The 18875-nt window shown below is 41.6% G+C and overlaps 1 protein-coding gene across 2 annotated transcripts in view; it reads left to right on the top strand.

Annotated features, from left to right (window-relative positions):
* The window catches only part of traf3ip1 (TNF receptor-associated factor 3 interacting protein 1), a 134985-nt gene that overhangs the window by 57749 nt on the left and 58361 nt on the right, over positions 1–18875 (top strand). The window contains exons 8-11 of one of the 2 annotated variants that reach the window (XM_067987953.1): positions 1328–1348; positions 10521–10614; positions 10781–10864; positions 17040–17175. In XM_067987953.1, coding sequence (XP_067844054.1) covers positions 1328–1348; positions 10521–10614; positions 10781–10864; positions 17040–17175 — 335 coding nt within the window. The remainder of the gene's footprint in view (positions 1–1327; positions 1349–10520; positions 10615–10780; positions 10865–17039; positions 17176–18875) is intronic. The other variant, XM_067987954.1, reaches the window with a different exon arrangement.

The following is an 18875-nucleotide window of genomic DNA, read 5'->3' as shown; positions in this document are numbered from 1 at the left end:
CTCTCTAACTCCTTAAAAGTTGAACTAGTGAACAAAAGAATTAGATATGATTCTCTCCTAATTGTATCAGGATGTCACAGAGATTATGACTGAGCTTCTTGTAAACTGTCTCCAATATGATAACTGAAGATGTGTGCAAAAGTATTAAGACAGGACAGGTATCTCTCACAACTTGCTGCCACAATGCGATGTAATTTGAAGGTACCTCAATGAGCCGTTCCCTCCCGCAGTGATCTTGCTGTATTTCCTGTAAATGAGCCTCGTGTCCCAGAGAAAGCAGAAGCTGTAGCCCTGCGGTTTTCTGCCCCCAAGGGAGACTTTGTACATTTTATGATATTCTCAATTTCTGGCTTAATACATTAATACTGCTTGGAAGCTGAAGACTAAGGCCATCTCCTGAAAGCTGGACACACTGGAACTGGGTTTGCCATCATAAGCATTACCTAGTCTCAACATTACACTTATACAGGGCACATTTTATTAAAATATGTATATTTATACACAAATCTAAATTCTCCCCCTCTACCTATATACAGTGACAATAGCATGACGTTTGTCACATTTTAATCAAAATGCCAGGATGGACCGCTGCTCAGCTAATGGCTGCTGGAATAATCTAGTTTGACACTTAACTGAGACTCCTTTGAAATCAGTGAACAAAACAAACAGGTAGAATAAGGGTGCAATTTAAACCACTTGCACATTAATGCCTCCTTGATGCATGTAAAAGTCATTTTGTCCTGAGTTATTGTATCAAACAGACTCTTTTTAAGTGGATATGGTTTTAACTCTGAAAATACCCTAAATAAAGATAGAACTGACAAAAAAAAATGTTATGAACAGAATGCTGCATTTTTTACATCTTGCTGCTGCTTTCCTGTTCATTCCAAACTCTAGTGCACCTTCTCTTTCTCAGGCTGCTTGTCTGTGTGCATGGTGGCAGTGCTAGGAACAGGCAGTGTGCACTATTTTACTGCTGTCTGAGTGACGTGATGACCTTACCTCTGGGTAATATATTTTTTTCAGGTATTTTGAGTGGAAAATAGAGGCCGTGTTTTATGTGGGTCACCCTACTTGCGAGTATACACAGTAATTATAATTGGAATGTCCTTAATTAGGTACCAAATGTGCTCAGATCTCCACTAGATCTACAGATTATTACTTGATTTTGAGACCTTGTCCTTGTGTGTGCTTTTAAAGTTCATTACATTGTTTAGATAATGAATTATGAATGGTTCAGTAGTACTTCTAGTTTTGGGTTTGAAATTGAAAATAGAACCAGTGATTCAAGAATCTCAATGTAATATACTCTGTTTTCCATTTCCAGATGAGTCAGATGTTGAAAGAGGTAAGTTTCAGCATTGACAGTCACTCTCTGCTTCGGAGTTATCTCCCTCTCCCTTTCTTTCTTCCCTCTCGCTCGCCCCTCGCTCGCGCCCCCCTTGCGTCGATATATATAAATAAGAGATTTAGTCCAGCTGCTGTGACCCACAATTTTTATCTGGAATTTAAGAAGAGAGGAATTGTTAAATAAGGTCACTGATCCAAATGTCTGGTATCTTGTTTTTTCATCAGAAGAGAGAAAACAAAATTTTTGTTAATGAAAACAGTTTGGTCTTCTGAGTTTCACTTTCTTCTTCTGATATAATGTATGCAATGCATTGCACATCTGAAAATGCCCTCTCACTTGATCTGTTAGATAACTCTTGTACCTATTTAAGTATTAGCTTCACTCAGTTTGTGGAATTCTCATGAGTCAGAAGTTTTGGGTTCAAACCCCACTTCTATTTAGGCTTACACTTTAATGTAGTACTCCTGAACACTACACTGTTGGAGAGGCTGTTCTTAAAATGAGATGTTAAACTGCAAGCTCATCTACCTGTCCTGGTGTTTCAGGCAAATGTTAAAGATCCCATGTCATTGATGATACAAAAATAGGCCATTCAGCTCCTTGAGCTAGTTCAGCCATTTAATTAGATCGTGGCTCATCTGTACCTCAACTCCATTTACCCACCTTTCTTCCCTATCCCTTGATACCCTTACCGAACAAAAATCTATTGATCTGAGTCTTGAAAATTTCAATTGACCCAATATCTGCAGCCTTTTGGGAGAGAAAGTTCCAGATTGCCACTACCTTTTGTGTGAAAAAGAGCTTCCAGATTTCACTCCTAAATGGCCTAAGAACAGAAGTTCCATTTTCCCTCAGCCAATATCACCAAAAGCACATTAACTGACCGTTCATTTCATTACTTTTGCATTTGTGCGACCTTTCTGTGTGCAAAATGGATGTCATGTTTGCCTATAAGAGAAAGAACTTGCATTTATGCAGCACTTTATCACATCCTCAGGACATTCCAAAGTACTTTGAATTACGTTTTGAAGTGTCATCATCGTTTTTATGTAGAAAAATACAGCAGCCGGTTTGCACACAACATTACGTAAACAGCAAATGAGAGGAATGATCAGTTGCTTTTTTTTTTGAGGGAGAAATGCTGGCCAGGACACTGGCAGAACACTATGCTCCTCTTCAAATAATAAGATTTTTTGCATGCATCTGAACAGACAAAGGAGCTCTCGGTTTAGCATCTCATGCAAAAGACAGCATCTCCGACACTGCAGCACTGTATTGAAGTGTATGCTGAGTGCCCAAGTGTATAACAATAGAGACGGCACTTCAGAAGTAATTCATTGTATATGAAGCATTCAAAAGTAATTCGTTGTATGTGAAGCATTGAGATGTTTCTTAATGATGCGATGAGGCATGATAGCACTATATAAATGTAAGTGCTTTCTTCACATTTCTGGAAGTGACTTGCTGGAAAATACAGATAGTAAGAGTTTCTACAGGTATTTAAAAAGGAAAAGAGTAAGTAAAGTGAGCGTTGGTCCTCTAGAGAGTGATTCTGGGGAATTAATAATGGAGAATAAGGAAATGGCGGGTGAATTGAACAGATATTTTGTGTCCATCTTCACTGTAGAGGATTCAAATAACATGCCAGAAATAATTGTGAACCAAGAGGTGAAAGGGAGGGAGGAACTTAAAACATTTACAATCACCAAGGAAGGGGTTCTGAAAAAACTATTAGAACTAAAAGCTGACAAATCCCCAGGTCCTAACTGACTTCATCTTAGGGTCTTAAAAGAAGTGGCTGCAGAGATAGTAGATGCATTGGTATTAATTTTCCAAAATTCCCTAGATTCTGGAAGGGTCCCATCAGATTGGAAAATAGCGAATGTAACTCCTCTATTCAAGAAAGGAGGGGGACAGAAAGCAGGAAGGTACAGGCCAGTTAGCTTAACATCTGTCCTAGGGAAAATGCTAGAATCTATTATTAAGGAGGTTATAGCAGGGCACTTAGAAAATCTCAATGCAATCAGGCAGAGTCAACACGACTTTGTGAAAGGGAAATCGTGTTTGACTAATTTATTAGAGTTCTTTGAGGAAGTAACAAGCAACATGGATAAAGGGGATCCTGTGGCTGTGGTGTACTTGGATTTCCAGAAGGCATTTGACAAGGTGCCACATCAAAGGCTACTACACAAAATAAGAGCTCATGGTGTAGGGGGTAACATATTAGCATGGATAAAGAATTGGTTAGCCAACAGGAAACAGAGAGTAGGCATAAATGGGTCATTTTCGGGTTGGCAAGATGTAACGAGTGGAGTGCCACAGGGATTAGTGCTTGGACCTCAACTATTTACAATCTATATCACTGATTTGGAGGAAGGGACCGAATGTATAGTTGCTAAATTTGCTGATAACTCAAAGATAGGTAGGAAAGTAAGTTGTGAAGAGGACATAAGGAGTCTATAAAGGGATATAGATAGGTTAAGTGAGTGGACAAAAGTTTGGCAGATGGAGTATAATGTGGGAAAATGTGAACTTGTCCACTTTGGCAGGAGGAATAGAAAAGCAGTATATTATTTAAATGGAGAGAGATTGCAGAAGCCTGAGGTACAGAGGGATCTGGGTGTCCTAGTATATGAATCACAAAAAGTTAGTATGCAGGTACAGCAAGTGATTAGGAAGGTAAATGGAATGTTGTCATTTATTGCAAGGGGAATGGAATATAAAAGTAGAGATGTTTTGCTACCATTGTACATGTCTTTGGGAGTCCACATCTAGAATACTGTGCGCAGTTTTGGTCTCCTTATTTAAGGAAGGACATAATTGCTTTGGAGGGAGTTCAGAAATGTTTCAGTTGACTAATTCCTGGGATGAGGGGGTTATCTTATGAGAAAAGGTTGGACAAGTTGAGCCTGTATACACGAGTTTAGAAGAATGAGAGGTGTTCTTATTGAATTATATAAGATCCTGAGGGGATAAGAAGGGGTAGATGCTGAGAGGATGTTTCCCCTTGAGGGAGAGACTAGAACTAGGGGCCACAATTTAAAAATAAGGGGGCTTCCATTTAAGACGAAGATGAGGAGAAATTTTTTCTCTGAAGGTTGTGAGTCTATGGAACTTCCTTCCCTAGAGCGCGGTGGAGGCAGGGTCATTGAATATTTTTAAGGCTGAGTTAGATAGACTCCTGATTATCAAATGGTAGAGCAGGCTCAAGGGGCCGAATGGCCTACTCCTGCTCTTAATTCGTATGTTCATACATATGTTTGTATTAGTGACTTTGATATTCTGTCCCATATGAAGGTCCCCAAACGTGTCATCAGTGAAGTGTCTCTTCTCCCTTCTATCTGTCAATACAAGTCATGTGAAGGAGAATACATTTCCTGAATAATGTTGACAGTGCAGCAGATTTCAAAATTGTAGGAACAAACCTTCCAATGAGAAAAGAACTCTTCTGCATCTCAATCATCACGCCATCTAAAATGAGGCATGCTTCTTTGCTGTCCACACTTTGAAAACTGAATATTTACTTATCCGTACACAGTTGCAATGCAGCCATCTGAATCAGAAGTGAAGAGGAGGTTCTTGTACCTCCTTCACAAAACAAATAAAGAAATAGGTATTTTTATTTCACACAATTCTGGAGCTACATTTTAAATTGAAGTAACACCTCAATTTGTCATTTTAGCTTCTTAATCAATTGATTCATCAAACTAATGTATAAGTTATGCTGAGGAGAATATTATTTCTGAACAATTGCAATAGTGGTGGGGTAAAATGGTTTTCCAGTGTGTTCTGACACTTGGGACAGTGGTGTTGAATAACTCATCTAAACCTATCGATGTTCAACTACCCCCATTATACATTCCTGTGCTTTTGTGACTTCAGCATCATCACATAGTGGTATTCGTGCATTAGTGGTTCTATCCCTGAAAACCCATGATCCTCTACTGCATCCCCACCAAAGACCTCCAACATGGTTCCCCTCTGCCCTAGTCCTGAACCCACATATTTCTCTAGTTTCTCTCCTATCTTCCCTCATGGCCCTCATCTTCTCAGTGAGACCCAGCTCTACTACTTGCTTGACCCCATTCCCACTAACTGCTGACCACCCACTTCCCTTCTGGACCCCCATGCTAACTGACATTGTAAATGGTTCCCTTTCATTAGGTACTTTTCTACTCCCTTTCAAATGCCTTCATCGCCCCCTCCTCAGAAAAACCCACCCCATATCCAACTTCCCTTTCCTCTCAAGTCCTCGATCGTGTTGTTATCTCCCAAATCCGTGCTCATCTTCCTGCAACTCCATATTTGAATCTCTCCAATCAGGTTTCTGCCCCTAATCAACATCATAAATGATATCTGCTATGACTGTGTCAATAGTGCACTATATCTCTGCAGCCTTTGACACGGTCGACCACACTGTCCTCTTCCAACGCCTCTCCTCCAGCTGAGTGGGACTGACCTCTCTTGGTTCCACTCTTAGCTATTCATTTGTTAGGAATGTGAATTTTCTAATATTATAGACAAAGACTGCAGTCCTGCATTTATATGTTCAAACTGAGTCAAACACTTGGAAGTTTATTAAAGGTTAAATGAACCAACATACTCATGGCCAACACAGAGATTACATAAGATGCTGCTGCAGAAGAACGCATGTTTAGAGCCAGTTGAGTTTAACCTTCCAGACCTCTTCCTGCCCTTTCATCTTTCCACCTCATATTACAATTTTGCCATTTTTATATCTTTGTCACGATATTATTTCATATGATCTTGGATGCACTTTGCACCTATTCTCATCAGTCTTTATCAAGAAGTTCTTGGTTCTCCATCCTTAATGGTTTTCTTTCTGACTCCTTATGGTCTTGAAGTTGTACAGAAAACATTGGTGTTTAATGTTAGCAAGACACAAAAGGAGAGCTGAGTCTCCAGTTTGGAGTGATAAAGTGAATCTAGATGTAAACATGTGCAAGCTGGCCTTGCGAAGGCTGTAGCTAACATTTGTATAGACTTACTGTCAGTTGCTTTTGCAGTCTTAGATTTTTAACTATAGAGCTTAATATCAAATGGAACTTAATATAAATGAATTATTTCCGTACAAGATTGATTCCCTTGCTAACTCTTGTTCTTGATCTCTAACATGATCATAGCCAGAACCTCTCCAGCAATGGCATCTCTTCTCACCCCCATAGCATTAGCCCTGGAGTCCCACAAGGATGTATCCTTGGCCCCCTCCTCTTTGTCATCCACATGCTTCCCCTTGGTGACATCATTCAAAGACATGGAGTCATATTCCACATGTACGCTGATGACATCCAGCTCTACCTCTCCACCAACACTCAACCCCTCCACTGCCTCTGTGTTGTCAGACGGCTTATCTGACATCCAATCCTGAATGACCCATAAACTCCACCAGTTAAACATTGGGAAGACTGAAGCTATCATCTTCGGCCCTTGCCACCGATTCCATCCCCTTCCCAGCCACTCTTAGGTTGAAGCAGACTGTTCGTTACTTCTGCGTCCTATTTGACTCTGAGCTGAGTTTCAGGCCCCATATCCTCTACATCACAAAAACTGCCTACTTCCACCTCACCCGTCTCAACCCCTGCATCAGCCTATATGCTGCTGAAACCCTCATCTATGGCTTTGTCACCTCCAGACTGGACTATTCCAATGCTCTCCTCTTCATGAACTTCAGCTCATCTAAAACTCTGTTGCCCGTATCCTATCCCTCACCAAGTCCCGCCCACCCATCACCCCTGTGCTTGGTGACCTACATAGTCTCCCGGTCCCCTAGTGCCTCAATTTTATAATTCCCATCCTCGTGTTCAAATCCCTTAATGGCCTCACCCCTCCCTATCTCTAACTCCCACAAGCCCTACATTCCTCCAAGGACTCTGCATTGCTCCAACTCTGGCCTCCAGTGCATCCCCCACTCCAGTTACCCCACCATTGGTGGCCGTACTTGCCATCGTTTAGGCGCTAGGATTTCGTCCCTAAGCTTCTGTCTCTCCAACTTGGTCTCCTTTAAGACCCTCCTTAAAACCCACCTCTGACCAAGCTTTTTGTCACCCCTCCTAATACCTCCTTCTTTGGCTTCATTTTGTCTGATTATGCTTCTGTGAAACACCTCGGACCGATTTTTCTATGTTAGAGGCGCTATATAAATGCAAGTTGTTGTTCTGATGCTGCTTCGCTGCCTCAACACTAATGTAGGGGGATTTTCCATTTTGTCAGTCACTTGCATGCTTGACCATGTTGGAATTCTGGGGTCAGGTAATTAGCATAGAGTGGGTGGGTGCCTGCGGTATTATCTGCACAGCTGGGGTGCCTGCTACGGTGTGGGAAGGGGCGGGTGGAAGTTGCGGGACTATGCAGGAAATATATCTGACAGTTGGAGCACGAGGAAGAGTAGACTGATTCTCTTGCACAAAAGCTAAGCAGCCAATTGCATTTTGTAGGCCCTTAAGTTCTGTACTTCGAGTGTGTTGACAAACCAGCATTGCCAGTCAAAAAGTGCTTCAGCACTGAGATGTTGGGACTATTATCTTTGGTGATCAGGGTTGAGTTATCTTTGCTGCCTTTTCAGTTAGCAATTTGCTATTCATCTGCTTCATTTCATTGTTCAGTGCTGAGATTCATTCCTTAGTACAAATCGGTATTGAAGGCATCTTTTTGAATGTAGCTTTGGGATTTTATATGCATTTATCTTCCCATTTTTGGGTGTTCAATTTTCTTTAGGATTTTCCCTGATGAAGTCAGTGGCATAACAAAGGTATATCATAACTTTGGACGTACCTCGCATGGACTTTCAGGATTCTACTCACTATCTGTGGTAACATTATCCACATGATACTCTTCTCGGTTGAAAATTATTTTTTGGTGATTCTTAGATGCAAACACCTCCAGGAACATGCAGCCATGGGTTTTTCTCTGTAGTTGCTGATTCATCATTTGTTTAAAGGTTGACTGAACATAAATACTCTTTACGTGGAATTAAGTAAAGGTGTTTTTATATCTAATTAAACTTCAAGATGTCTGATTGAGACTGCTCCCAATTTTTTGGACTTTGGTATGGAGGATGGCCTTTCAGATCAGCCTAAATGAGTCTACGGTACTACTTAGAATCAGGAACTGGAATGAAGAAAGAATTGAGATTATCTACCTCGTTGGATTGTCTTTATTCTTTAAATGGAAATATTTTTCACCTACCAAGGACACAGTTAACTAGCCTCGTTTTGGCTCTTTCACAAATTATATTTATTTATTCAGTTATTTACTAACATTTTGTATGTCAGAGTTTCTTTTGTGGAACAGAGAGGGTTGTTGAGCGTAGTAGGGTTGATGTTGCGTATATGGACTTTCAAAGGTGTTTTTATAAAGTGCTATATAATAGACTTGTTATCAAAATTGAAGCCCATGAGATTAAAGTGGCAGTGGCATTGAGGATACGAAATTGGCTAAGAGACAGAAAGTAGAGAGTAGTGGTTAACGATTGTTTTTCGGACTGGAGGAAGGTATACAGTGGTGTTCCCCAGGGGTCGGTACTAGGACCACTGCTTTTTTTGACTTGGCCTTGAGTGTATAGGGCCTAATTTCAAAATTTGCAGATGACACAAAACTTGGAAGTGAAGTAAACAGTGAAGAGAATAGTAATAGACTTCAAGAGGATGTAGACAGGCAGGTGGAATGGGCGGACACGTGGCAGATGAAACTTAATGCAGAGAAATGCGAAGTGATACATTTTGGCAGGAAGAATGCGGAGGGGCAATATAAACTAAATGATACAATTCTAAAGGGGGTGTAGGAACAGAGAGACCTGGGGATATATGTGCACAAATTTTTGAAGGTGGCAGGAAAGCGATTTGAAAAAACATACGGGATCCTGGCTTTATAAATAGAGGCATAGAGTACAAAAGCAAGGAAGTTATGTTGAACCTTTACAAAACACTGGTTCGGCCACAGCTGGAGTATTTTGTCCAATTCTGGGCACCGCGCTTTAGGAAGGCTGTCAAGACGATAGAGAGGGTGCAGAAAAGATTTACTCGAATGGCTCCAGGGATGGGGGACTTCAGTTACGTGCGTAAACTGGAGAAGTTGGGATTGTTCTCCTTAGAGCAGAGAAGGCTAAGAGGAGATTTGAAAGAAGTGTTCAAAATCATGAAGAGTTTAGATAAAGTAAATAAAGAGAAACTGTTCCCATTGGCAAAAGGGCTGAGAATCTGAGGGGACAGAGTTAAGGTGATTGGCAAAAGAACCAAAGGCAACATGAGGAAAAACTTTTTTGCAGCGAGTAGTTATGGTCTGGAATGCACTGCCTGAAAGGGTGGTGGCAGCAGATTCAATCGTGGTTTTCAAAAAGGAATTGGATAAATACTCAGAGAAAAAATATGCAGGGCTACGGGGAAAGAGTGGGGGAAAGAGCCGGCCACTGGCTGAATGTCTCCTTCTGTGCTGTAACCATTCTATGATTCTTCTATGATTCTATTATATGAATATTATATATTATTGTTAGAATTGTATTCAAGGCTGTAACACACTTGAGCATTCATATGGTTGTAAACCAAAGACTTCAAATGTACTACAGCCTGCAACATTCTCCCAGCCTTTATCATGTTTTGTCAGCTTGTTTTTTTTTAGAACATTTTTGAAAAAAATCATTCAAAATTTGGGGAGTTTTCTGCTAAGTAAGGAAAGGAAGCTGTTGCCCTGGTTTAGTGTGGTTGATGATTTCTGTATTCTGATTGGCTGGCTGTGTTTTTGTCCTTTTTATTCTTCATAAACAAACGTAAATTTTACAATTTAGCAATTCTAGAACATAATGGATGGAAAATTCCACAGGGCGTGAATTAGATGCTGTGATGTCTGTGCCAGAATTCCCGCTGTGTACTCTGATAATGTAAAGCTCATGCTGGAAGGACTAAATCCTCAAATTTATCCCATAGCATTTGTTTAAAAAAGACAAATCCTAGTTACATAGGTGCCTGTTGCTTTGTGAAATGATACACCGAATGGAGAGAATGCAGTGTACCTGTCCAAAAGGGCAAAATAGACACAGCCCTGTTTCAATATTACAGTAATTTGTTTGAGAAAGTTATATTTTTAAGATGATGTGTTTTGCCTCTTTTTTTTGTCAGTATTGCACATCCTAGTAATTGATGCACATTATTTGCAGATCCTGAAATTGCGCATAACTCCATTGAGAAGAAGCCTGCAGCTGAGGTGAATGGAGAGATTTCTGATGAGCTTTCTCCCCAAGTTGTACAGAGGTTTGATGCCTTTTGATTTATTTAAATATGCACACCCATAGCTGATAAATGACTTGTTGAAATTTGGTTGTTCACAAGTCAACTTATTTGATCGCTGTTGTAATTTCTAAATAAATACCCATTTTTCCATATTTTCGTGAATCACATTAAAAGTTTTCTTGAACAGCAAGCGAATACCTCGACCAGGCAGTGCAAGACCAGCACCTCCCCGAGTAAAGAAGCAGGAAAGTGCAGACTCACCTTCGGAAAGGTAGATGTTTCTCCTTTTATTATTATTTTATGGTGGGTGTCCTTGCAATTCACAGCATATATATATATATATATATAAATCCTGCAAATACTTTGGGTTTTACATCACAAGTTGAATGTATTTTCTGCTGGTATATTACACAATATCAGTGCATTGCAAGGTGATAATTGAATAGTGGGATTCAAACGACAAATATAAATTACTCCAGCTTTAGCTTCACTGGATTATAGTATCTGAGCCCCTTGATTGAATAACCAGCTTGTAATTCACTGACAGGTAATTCAGCCATTCCTTTGAGATTCTGTGGTAGGACATCTCTATAGAAAGTTAGTTGGTGAACAGCCTTGAGAGGCAAATTTTACAAGGCCAAATTTCTGTGGAGAGGGGGGAAAAGAGAATAAAAGAACGTGTCATCAGAAATTTTAAATAGATGAGGAAATTGCAGATTAGTCATGATCTCTCAAAACTCTCTTGATTCAGGAATTGTCTCCTTGGATTGAAAAATTGCCAGTGTTACTCCATTATTTAAGGAGGGTGAGAGAGAGAAACCAGGAAATTATAAACCTATTAGTCTAACGTCTGTTGTGGGGAAGTTAATAGAATCTGTTATTAGGGACAGGGTGACTGAGCACTTGGACAAATATGAACTGATCGGAGAGAGCCTGCATGGATTTGTAAAGGGTAAGTCATGTCTAACTAATCTAGTTGAATTTTTTGAGGGGGTTACTAACATGGTAGATAAGGGAGTGTCTATGGATGTTATTTATATGGATTTCCAGAAAGCATTCAATAAGATTCCACACAGGAGACAATTAACAAAAATTAGCACACATGGAATTGGAGGTGACCTATTGACATGAGTAAGGAATTTGTTGGGAGGTAGGTGATAGAGAGTGTGGATAATGGGTATGTACTCTATTTGGCAGGATGTGACTATTGGTGTACCCCAGGGATCTGTATTCGGGCCTCAATTTTTCACTATATTTCTTAAAGGCTTGGATGAAGGAATAGAGAGCCGTGTATCCAAGTTTGCTGATGACAGTAAGTTAGGTGGCACAGTATGTAGTGTAGGTGGGAGCAGAAAGTTGCAAAGGGACATTGATAGATTAACTAGGCAAAACTGGCAGATGGAGTTCAATGTGAGGAAGTGTGAGGTCATCCACTTGGACCTAATAAAGATAATCAGAGAAATTTCTAAATAGTGAGAAGCTAGGAACTGTGGGGGAGCAGAGAGATTTAGGGGTCCACGTACAGAAATCACCTAAAAGCTAGTGAATTGGTACAAACAATAATTTTAAAAGTTAATGGAATGTTAGCCTTTATCTCAAGGGGGCTGGACTACAAAGGGGTGGATGTTAGATCTGGTTAGACCGCATCTGGAGTAGTGTTCAGTACTGGGCACCGCACCTCAGGAAGCATATGTTCGCCTTGGAGGGGGTTCAGTACAGATTCTTAATGATACCAGGGCTAAAAAGGTTAAATGATGAGGTCAGGTTGCATAGACTAGGCTTGTATTCCCTTGAGTATCGAAGATTAAGGGGTGATCTAATAGAAGATTAAAGGATTTGATAGGATAGATAGAAAGAATCTCTTTCCTCTGGTGGGGGAGTCCAGAACAAGGGGGCATAACCTTAAAATTAGAGCTAGGCGTTCAGTGGTGATGTCAGGAAGCACTTCTTCACACAAAGGGTAGTGGAAATCTGGAACTTTCTCCCCCAAAAAGCTGCTGAGGCTGGGGGTCAATTGAAAGTTTCAAAACTGAGATTGATAGAGTTTGGTTAGATAAAGGTATTAAGGGTTATGGAACTAAGGCAGGTAGATGGAGTTAAGGAGCATCATTTTAGCATCCGCTATCGGGTGCGTTCCTGGCGGGGGGGGGCTCCGAAAATCGGAGAATCCCGGAGCGGGTCGGGAGCCTGGCTCCAACCCGCCCACTTCCGGGTTCCCCACTGACGCGCCGGCTTGCGCGCGCAGCCCCCGCTGGTGGGAATCCCGCAGGCAGTTAAAGCCAGCAGGGTTCCACTTGAAGGTATTTATTTTGCTTGTTCAGGTCATTAACTGACCTGATTAAGGGATTATGTGAGGAGGGGTGGGATTTTATAGCAAACTGGGACTGTTTCCCGTACTGGGGGAAACACTCCCAGTTCAAATGGACCTGTTGCAGCCATTAGCCTGTGGCAGCTGCAAAGGTCCATTTGACAGTTGGGGCGGGGGAGACCCTCACTCATTGCAGGAGGCCACTCTGTCACTTGGGACAAAGTTTGGCCTCCACCACCCTCCTCCTGACAATCAAAGTCACCAACTTGCACACTTACCCCGGGGTCCAGAGACATGTACCTACCTTGCGGACCCCCTCAGATGTACATCTTCCGGATGGGGGCCGCCGTAGCTGCAGTCATGACCTCCTTGGAGGGCGAACAGCATCACCAGCCTCGCCATCCACGCCGTCCACCTCTGACACGTGGAGCTCCACAACAGAGTGCTGTGACACATCCACCTGTACAGCAGGAGGGAGGGCAACCGCAGAGAGAGATGCGTCGCAGAGGGCACTACCCTCGCCACAGGGTCCACAGACCGAGGCTCAGCTTCCTGGACCTCTCTGAGCAGCAGTGCACACGGAGGCTCAGAGTCACTCGACATGTAGTCGTGGACATCTGCAGCCTCCTTCATGCCAAGCTGCTCCTGGCTGGCCCAAGCACCATCTTCTTACCTGTCGCTGTCAAAGTCACCACTGCCCTCAACAACTTCTCCTCCGCATCCTTCCAGGGTGCCACCGGGGACATCGCCGACGTCTCTCAGCCGTCTGCACAAAAGAGCCCTGCAAATGCACCTACATCCAATCTGCAGTAACACAATGGGTGGCATCAGTTGTGGGTCTTCATTGTGATCCTCAGGAAAGGGCATTATTGCACAAACCAGACAAGATTCGCAAAGACATGGCAGTAGTGGTGCCAATATAATATGTAATGCGAGTTGGTCAGAAATTCAATATAAGTAACAACCATGACAAACCCTCAAATACCCTTGTGCATCGCCTTCATGCTCACGACACGTTTGCCTTACGCTGCCTACTGCACATATGTGATGCATGCCCTGTGGCTGCAGCACAGGTAGTGGCAGGTTGAGTGAGGCTGACCATGAGAGAAATGCACGAGAGGGTGAGTATGAGATAGAGCCATGAGATTGTATGAGGATTGGGTTGAGTGGTAGTGGCGGGATGAGCACTGGCGAGGTGAGTAGGTGCAGGTAAGATGAGGATGAGGTTTGAGTGGGTATGAGGGGTGATGTGACAGAGTAGTGTTGGCAGTGCAGAAGGAGGTGTGGGGTGGGGGCGGTGATGTGGCAGATGGAGTGTAGGGGAATGAGTAAGTGTATTCACTTTGGCTGACCTACTGAGGTCATTGGACCGCCTCCTGCATTGTATGCAGGTGGGCGATATGTTGGTGGTGCAGGTGACCTCCTCTGCCACCTCGAGCCAGGCCTTCCTGGTGGCAGAAGCAGGCCGCTTCCTCCCACCCGCCGGGGGAAAGATCTCTGTCCTCCCCCTCCTCCTCACCCCATCTATTGATACCTGGAGTGAGGCATCATTAAACTGGGAGCAGCCTTCCCCCTGGGCTGCTCCATGCTGTAATTTTTTCTATTTGTTGCAGCATCTGTCAGTGGAGGACTGCCCCTTTAAATAGAGCTCCTCCAGCTGACAGACCTTACTGCGCATGCGCAGCCCGCCCGACGCGCAGATCAGCAGTGGGGAACCCGGAAGACAAGGTAAGTGGATCCAATTGGGCTACGATCGCACGGGTGGCTGACTAATTTCACCGGGCGCATTACCCACGCGCCCGATAGCCCCCCCCCCCTGCCGCGAATCCGCAGCCCTGCTAACATCGAGCCCAAGATACAGATCAGCCATGATCTAATTGAATGGCGGATCAGGCTTGAGGGGCTGAATGGCCTACCCCTGTTCCTACTGTTTCACCTAACCATCTGGGTTTCTGATGGTGTTATCGTAAGCACTACGAAAAATCCGTTATTGCTATATTGACTATGCAATGGCAATTCAGGTAGTCAAAGCTGAACATGTAGCAATTTTGGTATTCCAAGTTTGGGAGAGCTGGTCCAGGTTAGAAGTTGAGATTAGAATTTGGCTTCGGACCATTGAAATTATAATCAAAACCAGATTCCTATTAAACAGGAGAGATTGCAATTGAGAATATGTGACCTTTTGTGGAAAAGGTCAAAAATGAAAATTGTCTAACTAAATTCTGTTCCTGACAGTTGCAGAGAATTCCATGATTGCCTTTCATTTCCCCCTCATTTGTAAAATGATGCTTGCTGGTGAATGGTCTGTGGAGGAGAGGGCAATAGATTTTTCAGCTATTTAAGTATATTCATATATGGAGCTTTCGAGGCCAACTTCCAGTGCAGCGATATGTAATACCATCTTTCTTATTTGCCTTCTGCCTTGTTTAAAACAGTTACTGTCACTTTAAATGTACATAGAAACAAGAGGATTCATTATGGCTTGAAACATTCAGACATTTATTAAATTTTATGTGTTCTGCTTATTGCTCTCTTTGGAGTATATACAGTACATATTTGCATGTAGTATGTTGGAGATTCAGTCTTCTGTGCCACGAAGTAATAGAATACAGACTTATGCTCATGGTTCTTCATACGGAGTTCCCATTTTCAGTTATATTGTTGTGTGAATGTGTTGACCAAATATTACAATGCATTACCACAGCATTGGCCTCTCTGTGATTTGGGTTCAAATCTAGCCCAGGCTGACAAGAATGAAGTGTCTCTCCTCTCTGCATTTGCAACAATTTCAACCTAGGTTGAGTCCATCTTAGCCTTGATACTAGCAGATGAATTAACTCCCCTATACAGTGCAGCCACAAGAATGCACTGTGTGGTGAACTCGTGTCCTATCATGCCATGATACAGCTGGTTAATAAATTGAATTTAAAGTAAAGAATATCCAGAAAGATAGTTTCTTTCATCTTTATTAAAGGTTTATGGTATATGAAATACAGAATTTACATATGAGGGGAGCAGAAGAGAAATAAAAATGTATTTTGTGGTTTGGATAAGCTAAGGTGTGCCATACGCTACAAATCTAATGACCATTTGAACTGGGTCATGCAAATTATGGTCAGCACCAAAGACTAGCATCTTCCCATTTGCACAGTGTCAGGTCATAAGTTTGGATGGGTCAAAATGTTTAGAATTTGAATTCTTGCAAAATGCATGGATGAATCTCTGAAATCTATACTCATTACTCCTTTCAGGGAGAAGTTAGTCGACCGAATTTATGAAAACAAAAACACTCTTATCATGACGCTGGAAATGCAGTGCTTCATTTGCTTATGGTTAAATAGTAATTGATTTCTCTTGGGCACAGCCAAAATTATAGCAAAGCTTAAATGACTGCTAGCTACATATTGTTTACGGTATCTACAGTTTTCTCTGACACTTGGGTGCAAGTGAAGGAGATGTGGCACAAATGTATTTGAAAGTTGTTGGAATTAAATTTGAAAGTGATGTTATTGAAATAACAAAGTAAGGCAAACAATAGTATTGCGTACCACGATAATTGTGGTAATACAATCTTCAAGACAGTTTATATACCCTTTTGACCCCAAATGTGATGGGGAAGAGCAGTGAGGAAACATTAGAAAAGCTCAAGCTCTGCAGTCTGGAGAAAAATTATATCAAATTATTGAATGGTATAGAAGGTAATTCCAGAATATTACCTCAAAGGAAGTAAGGCTAGTGGGACCACAATGCACAAATTTAAAATTGTGAACAATTGAGTTTAAAGCCAATATTAGAGTAGAGAAATTTTTTCAAAGGGTAATGCATGTTTGCAATAATTTGTCAGGCAAGTTAATAGACTTTAGGGGCATTCATAATGCAATTGGATGACAGGCTGGGAGAGTTAGGGGGAATGAGCTTCAGTAGGTTGTTTTTCCAAAGATATTATCGCACATTAAGAAAGAACACTGGTTATTGGGTTATTGGTGACTGTCTTGACAGCTGTCATAGAAATTTACAGCACAGAAAGAGGTCATTCAGCTCTTCATGTGGAGTCATATTCATGTGTTGTTCAGTTTCACATTACTTTCTTTAATATATTATTTTTGAAACAGAATTATTTTTAACTGTGCTTTTCCAGAATTGGTAGTGCAAAGCCTGTGTCTAATGTAATAGTGGATAAAGGAAAGAACATTGAAGAGGAAGAGGATGATGATGAACAATTTGTGGTGGAAGAAGCAGTCTCACAGCTGCCAGATATGCCCGAGATGGAACCTGTAAGTCAAGTCCATGTGGTGTGGGAATAAGAGTGAAAGACTCACCAATATTACAGTGTTAACCAACTGGATAGTGCTCACATTGATCACTTTTTATATTTTGACAAGAGGGCCCAGGTGATCCAGCTCATTGATGAAGGTGAAGGATTTAATTTAGTCATTTTAAAAAAGCAGCTGAATGGCACATTTGATTAGTGCACTGCCTTTCTACCTCTAGGTACTGGGTTCAAAACTAGCTCAGATGAAAGGATTAAAAACCTTCTCCCTCTGCCAGGCCTACAGGTGCTAAGTGAAATGACTTGGATCAGATCAATGCAATGCTTTTGGACAAAAATTTATTCAAAAAGGTGCAATAATGGCTGGTGAGAGAAGTAGAAAAGTTCACTTTTGTGCAAGAGGTGTGCTTTTTTGACATGAGTTATGGGGTGTTTGGAAATAGCAAAGGGAAGCCGTACTCTACATATGCACCAGGTGGGGATGCTGAACCACGACAGTGCTTTTGAAGATGGGGAAGTTCAGGCAATCAAAAGTCCAGGGGAACATTTCTCTGATGCTCCTATCATCAGATTACTAGGGGTACAAGTCCAAGATCAGTTCCAAATTGCATGATTCTTAGACAAGTTCCGAGGATTAATGATGGAAGGTCTCACTGTTTCTACATTGGACTCAACCCCATTATTTCTTACAAAGTTGTAAGCCACAATCTGTGAAAGTCGATGAACACCATTTGCTGAAAGATCCAAGGCTAGGAAACGTTCCGTTAGAGTGCAGCAGTCAAATCGAGATCAGGCACAAGAAAGCCAAACTCTTCATAAGTTTGATTCTGGAAAAGCTATAGGTCCTGTTGGTATAGCTATGTATGGTTTCAAAACCCTATTAAAGTAATTAAGGGTCCTACTTGCTTGCTTCTTCCAACCATTTTAGTGAACTTGCTTTCCATTTGAATGGGACAAGGCACCAAACATCGTATCTGTCCACAGGAAGAGAATAAAAGTCAGATCCTGATAACTACATTCTAGTATTTTTGCCATCAATCACACCAAAACTCATGAAAATCACAGTGAATGAGAAGTTCTTGGAACATCTTAGTCACAACCACTTGATATTTATGTGGTTGTCAATTTGGCTTCAGTGCAAATTGGTCAACTCTTACTGCTCGGCTCACCCTGGTCCAAAGCCATGTGAATTGTAGATGATGAGGTGAACTTCTTCACACCAGACTCCACACAATCCATTGTTGAATGATATTCTGAGCTGTCGGTCCTTTATAGCATTATGACTGGAGTACCATCACAAGATGTGCTTGTACTTTAAACAATACCTCTATGTTTATACCAGTGTTGTTGCCGCTGCCTATCGGCTCTCAATTTGTACATCAGTATATCTGCAAAAAATGTCAATATCAAAGCTTCATGCATCACTTCTTCTCTATGTGGAACTACATTCCAGACAATATTCTCACCTGGAACTCTTCTTGTATGTAGAAATTTAAATTCAAAATTAATTATTACTTGCTGAACCAGGGTTGTTGGAGCATGGAGCTGCAGGAAATCTGTGGCCTGTCCATTGATACTCTAGTTGTCTAAATTTTTCTGTGCTTCCCACAATCACCAGGGTTATTGTTGTGACCTATTCCTTCATGTTACAGTTGTCTTCAGCATCACTCTGTCATGTTACTTTATATATAGATTACAGGCTTA

The sequence above is a fragment of the Heptranchias perlo genome, chromosome 7, assembly GCF_035084215.1.
Source record: "Heptranchias perlo isolate sHepPer1 chromosome 7, sHepPer1.hap1, whole genome shotgun sequence".
Lineage (NCBI taxonomy): Eukaryota > Metazoa > Chordata > Chondrichthyes > Hexanchiformes > Hexanchidae > Heptranchias > Heptranchias perlo.
This window is presented reverse-complemented; position numbering and strand designations above follow the sequence as displayed.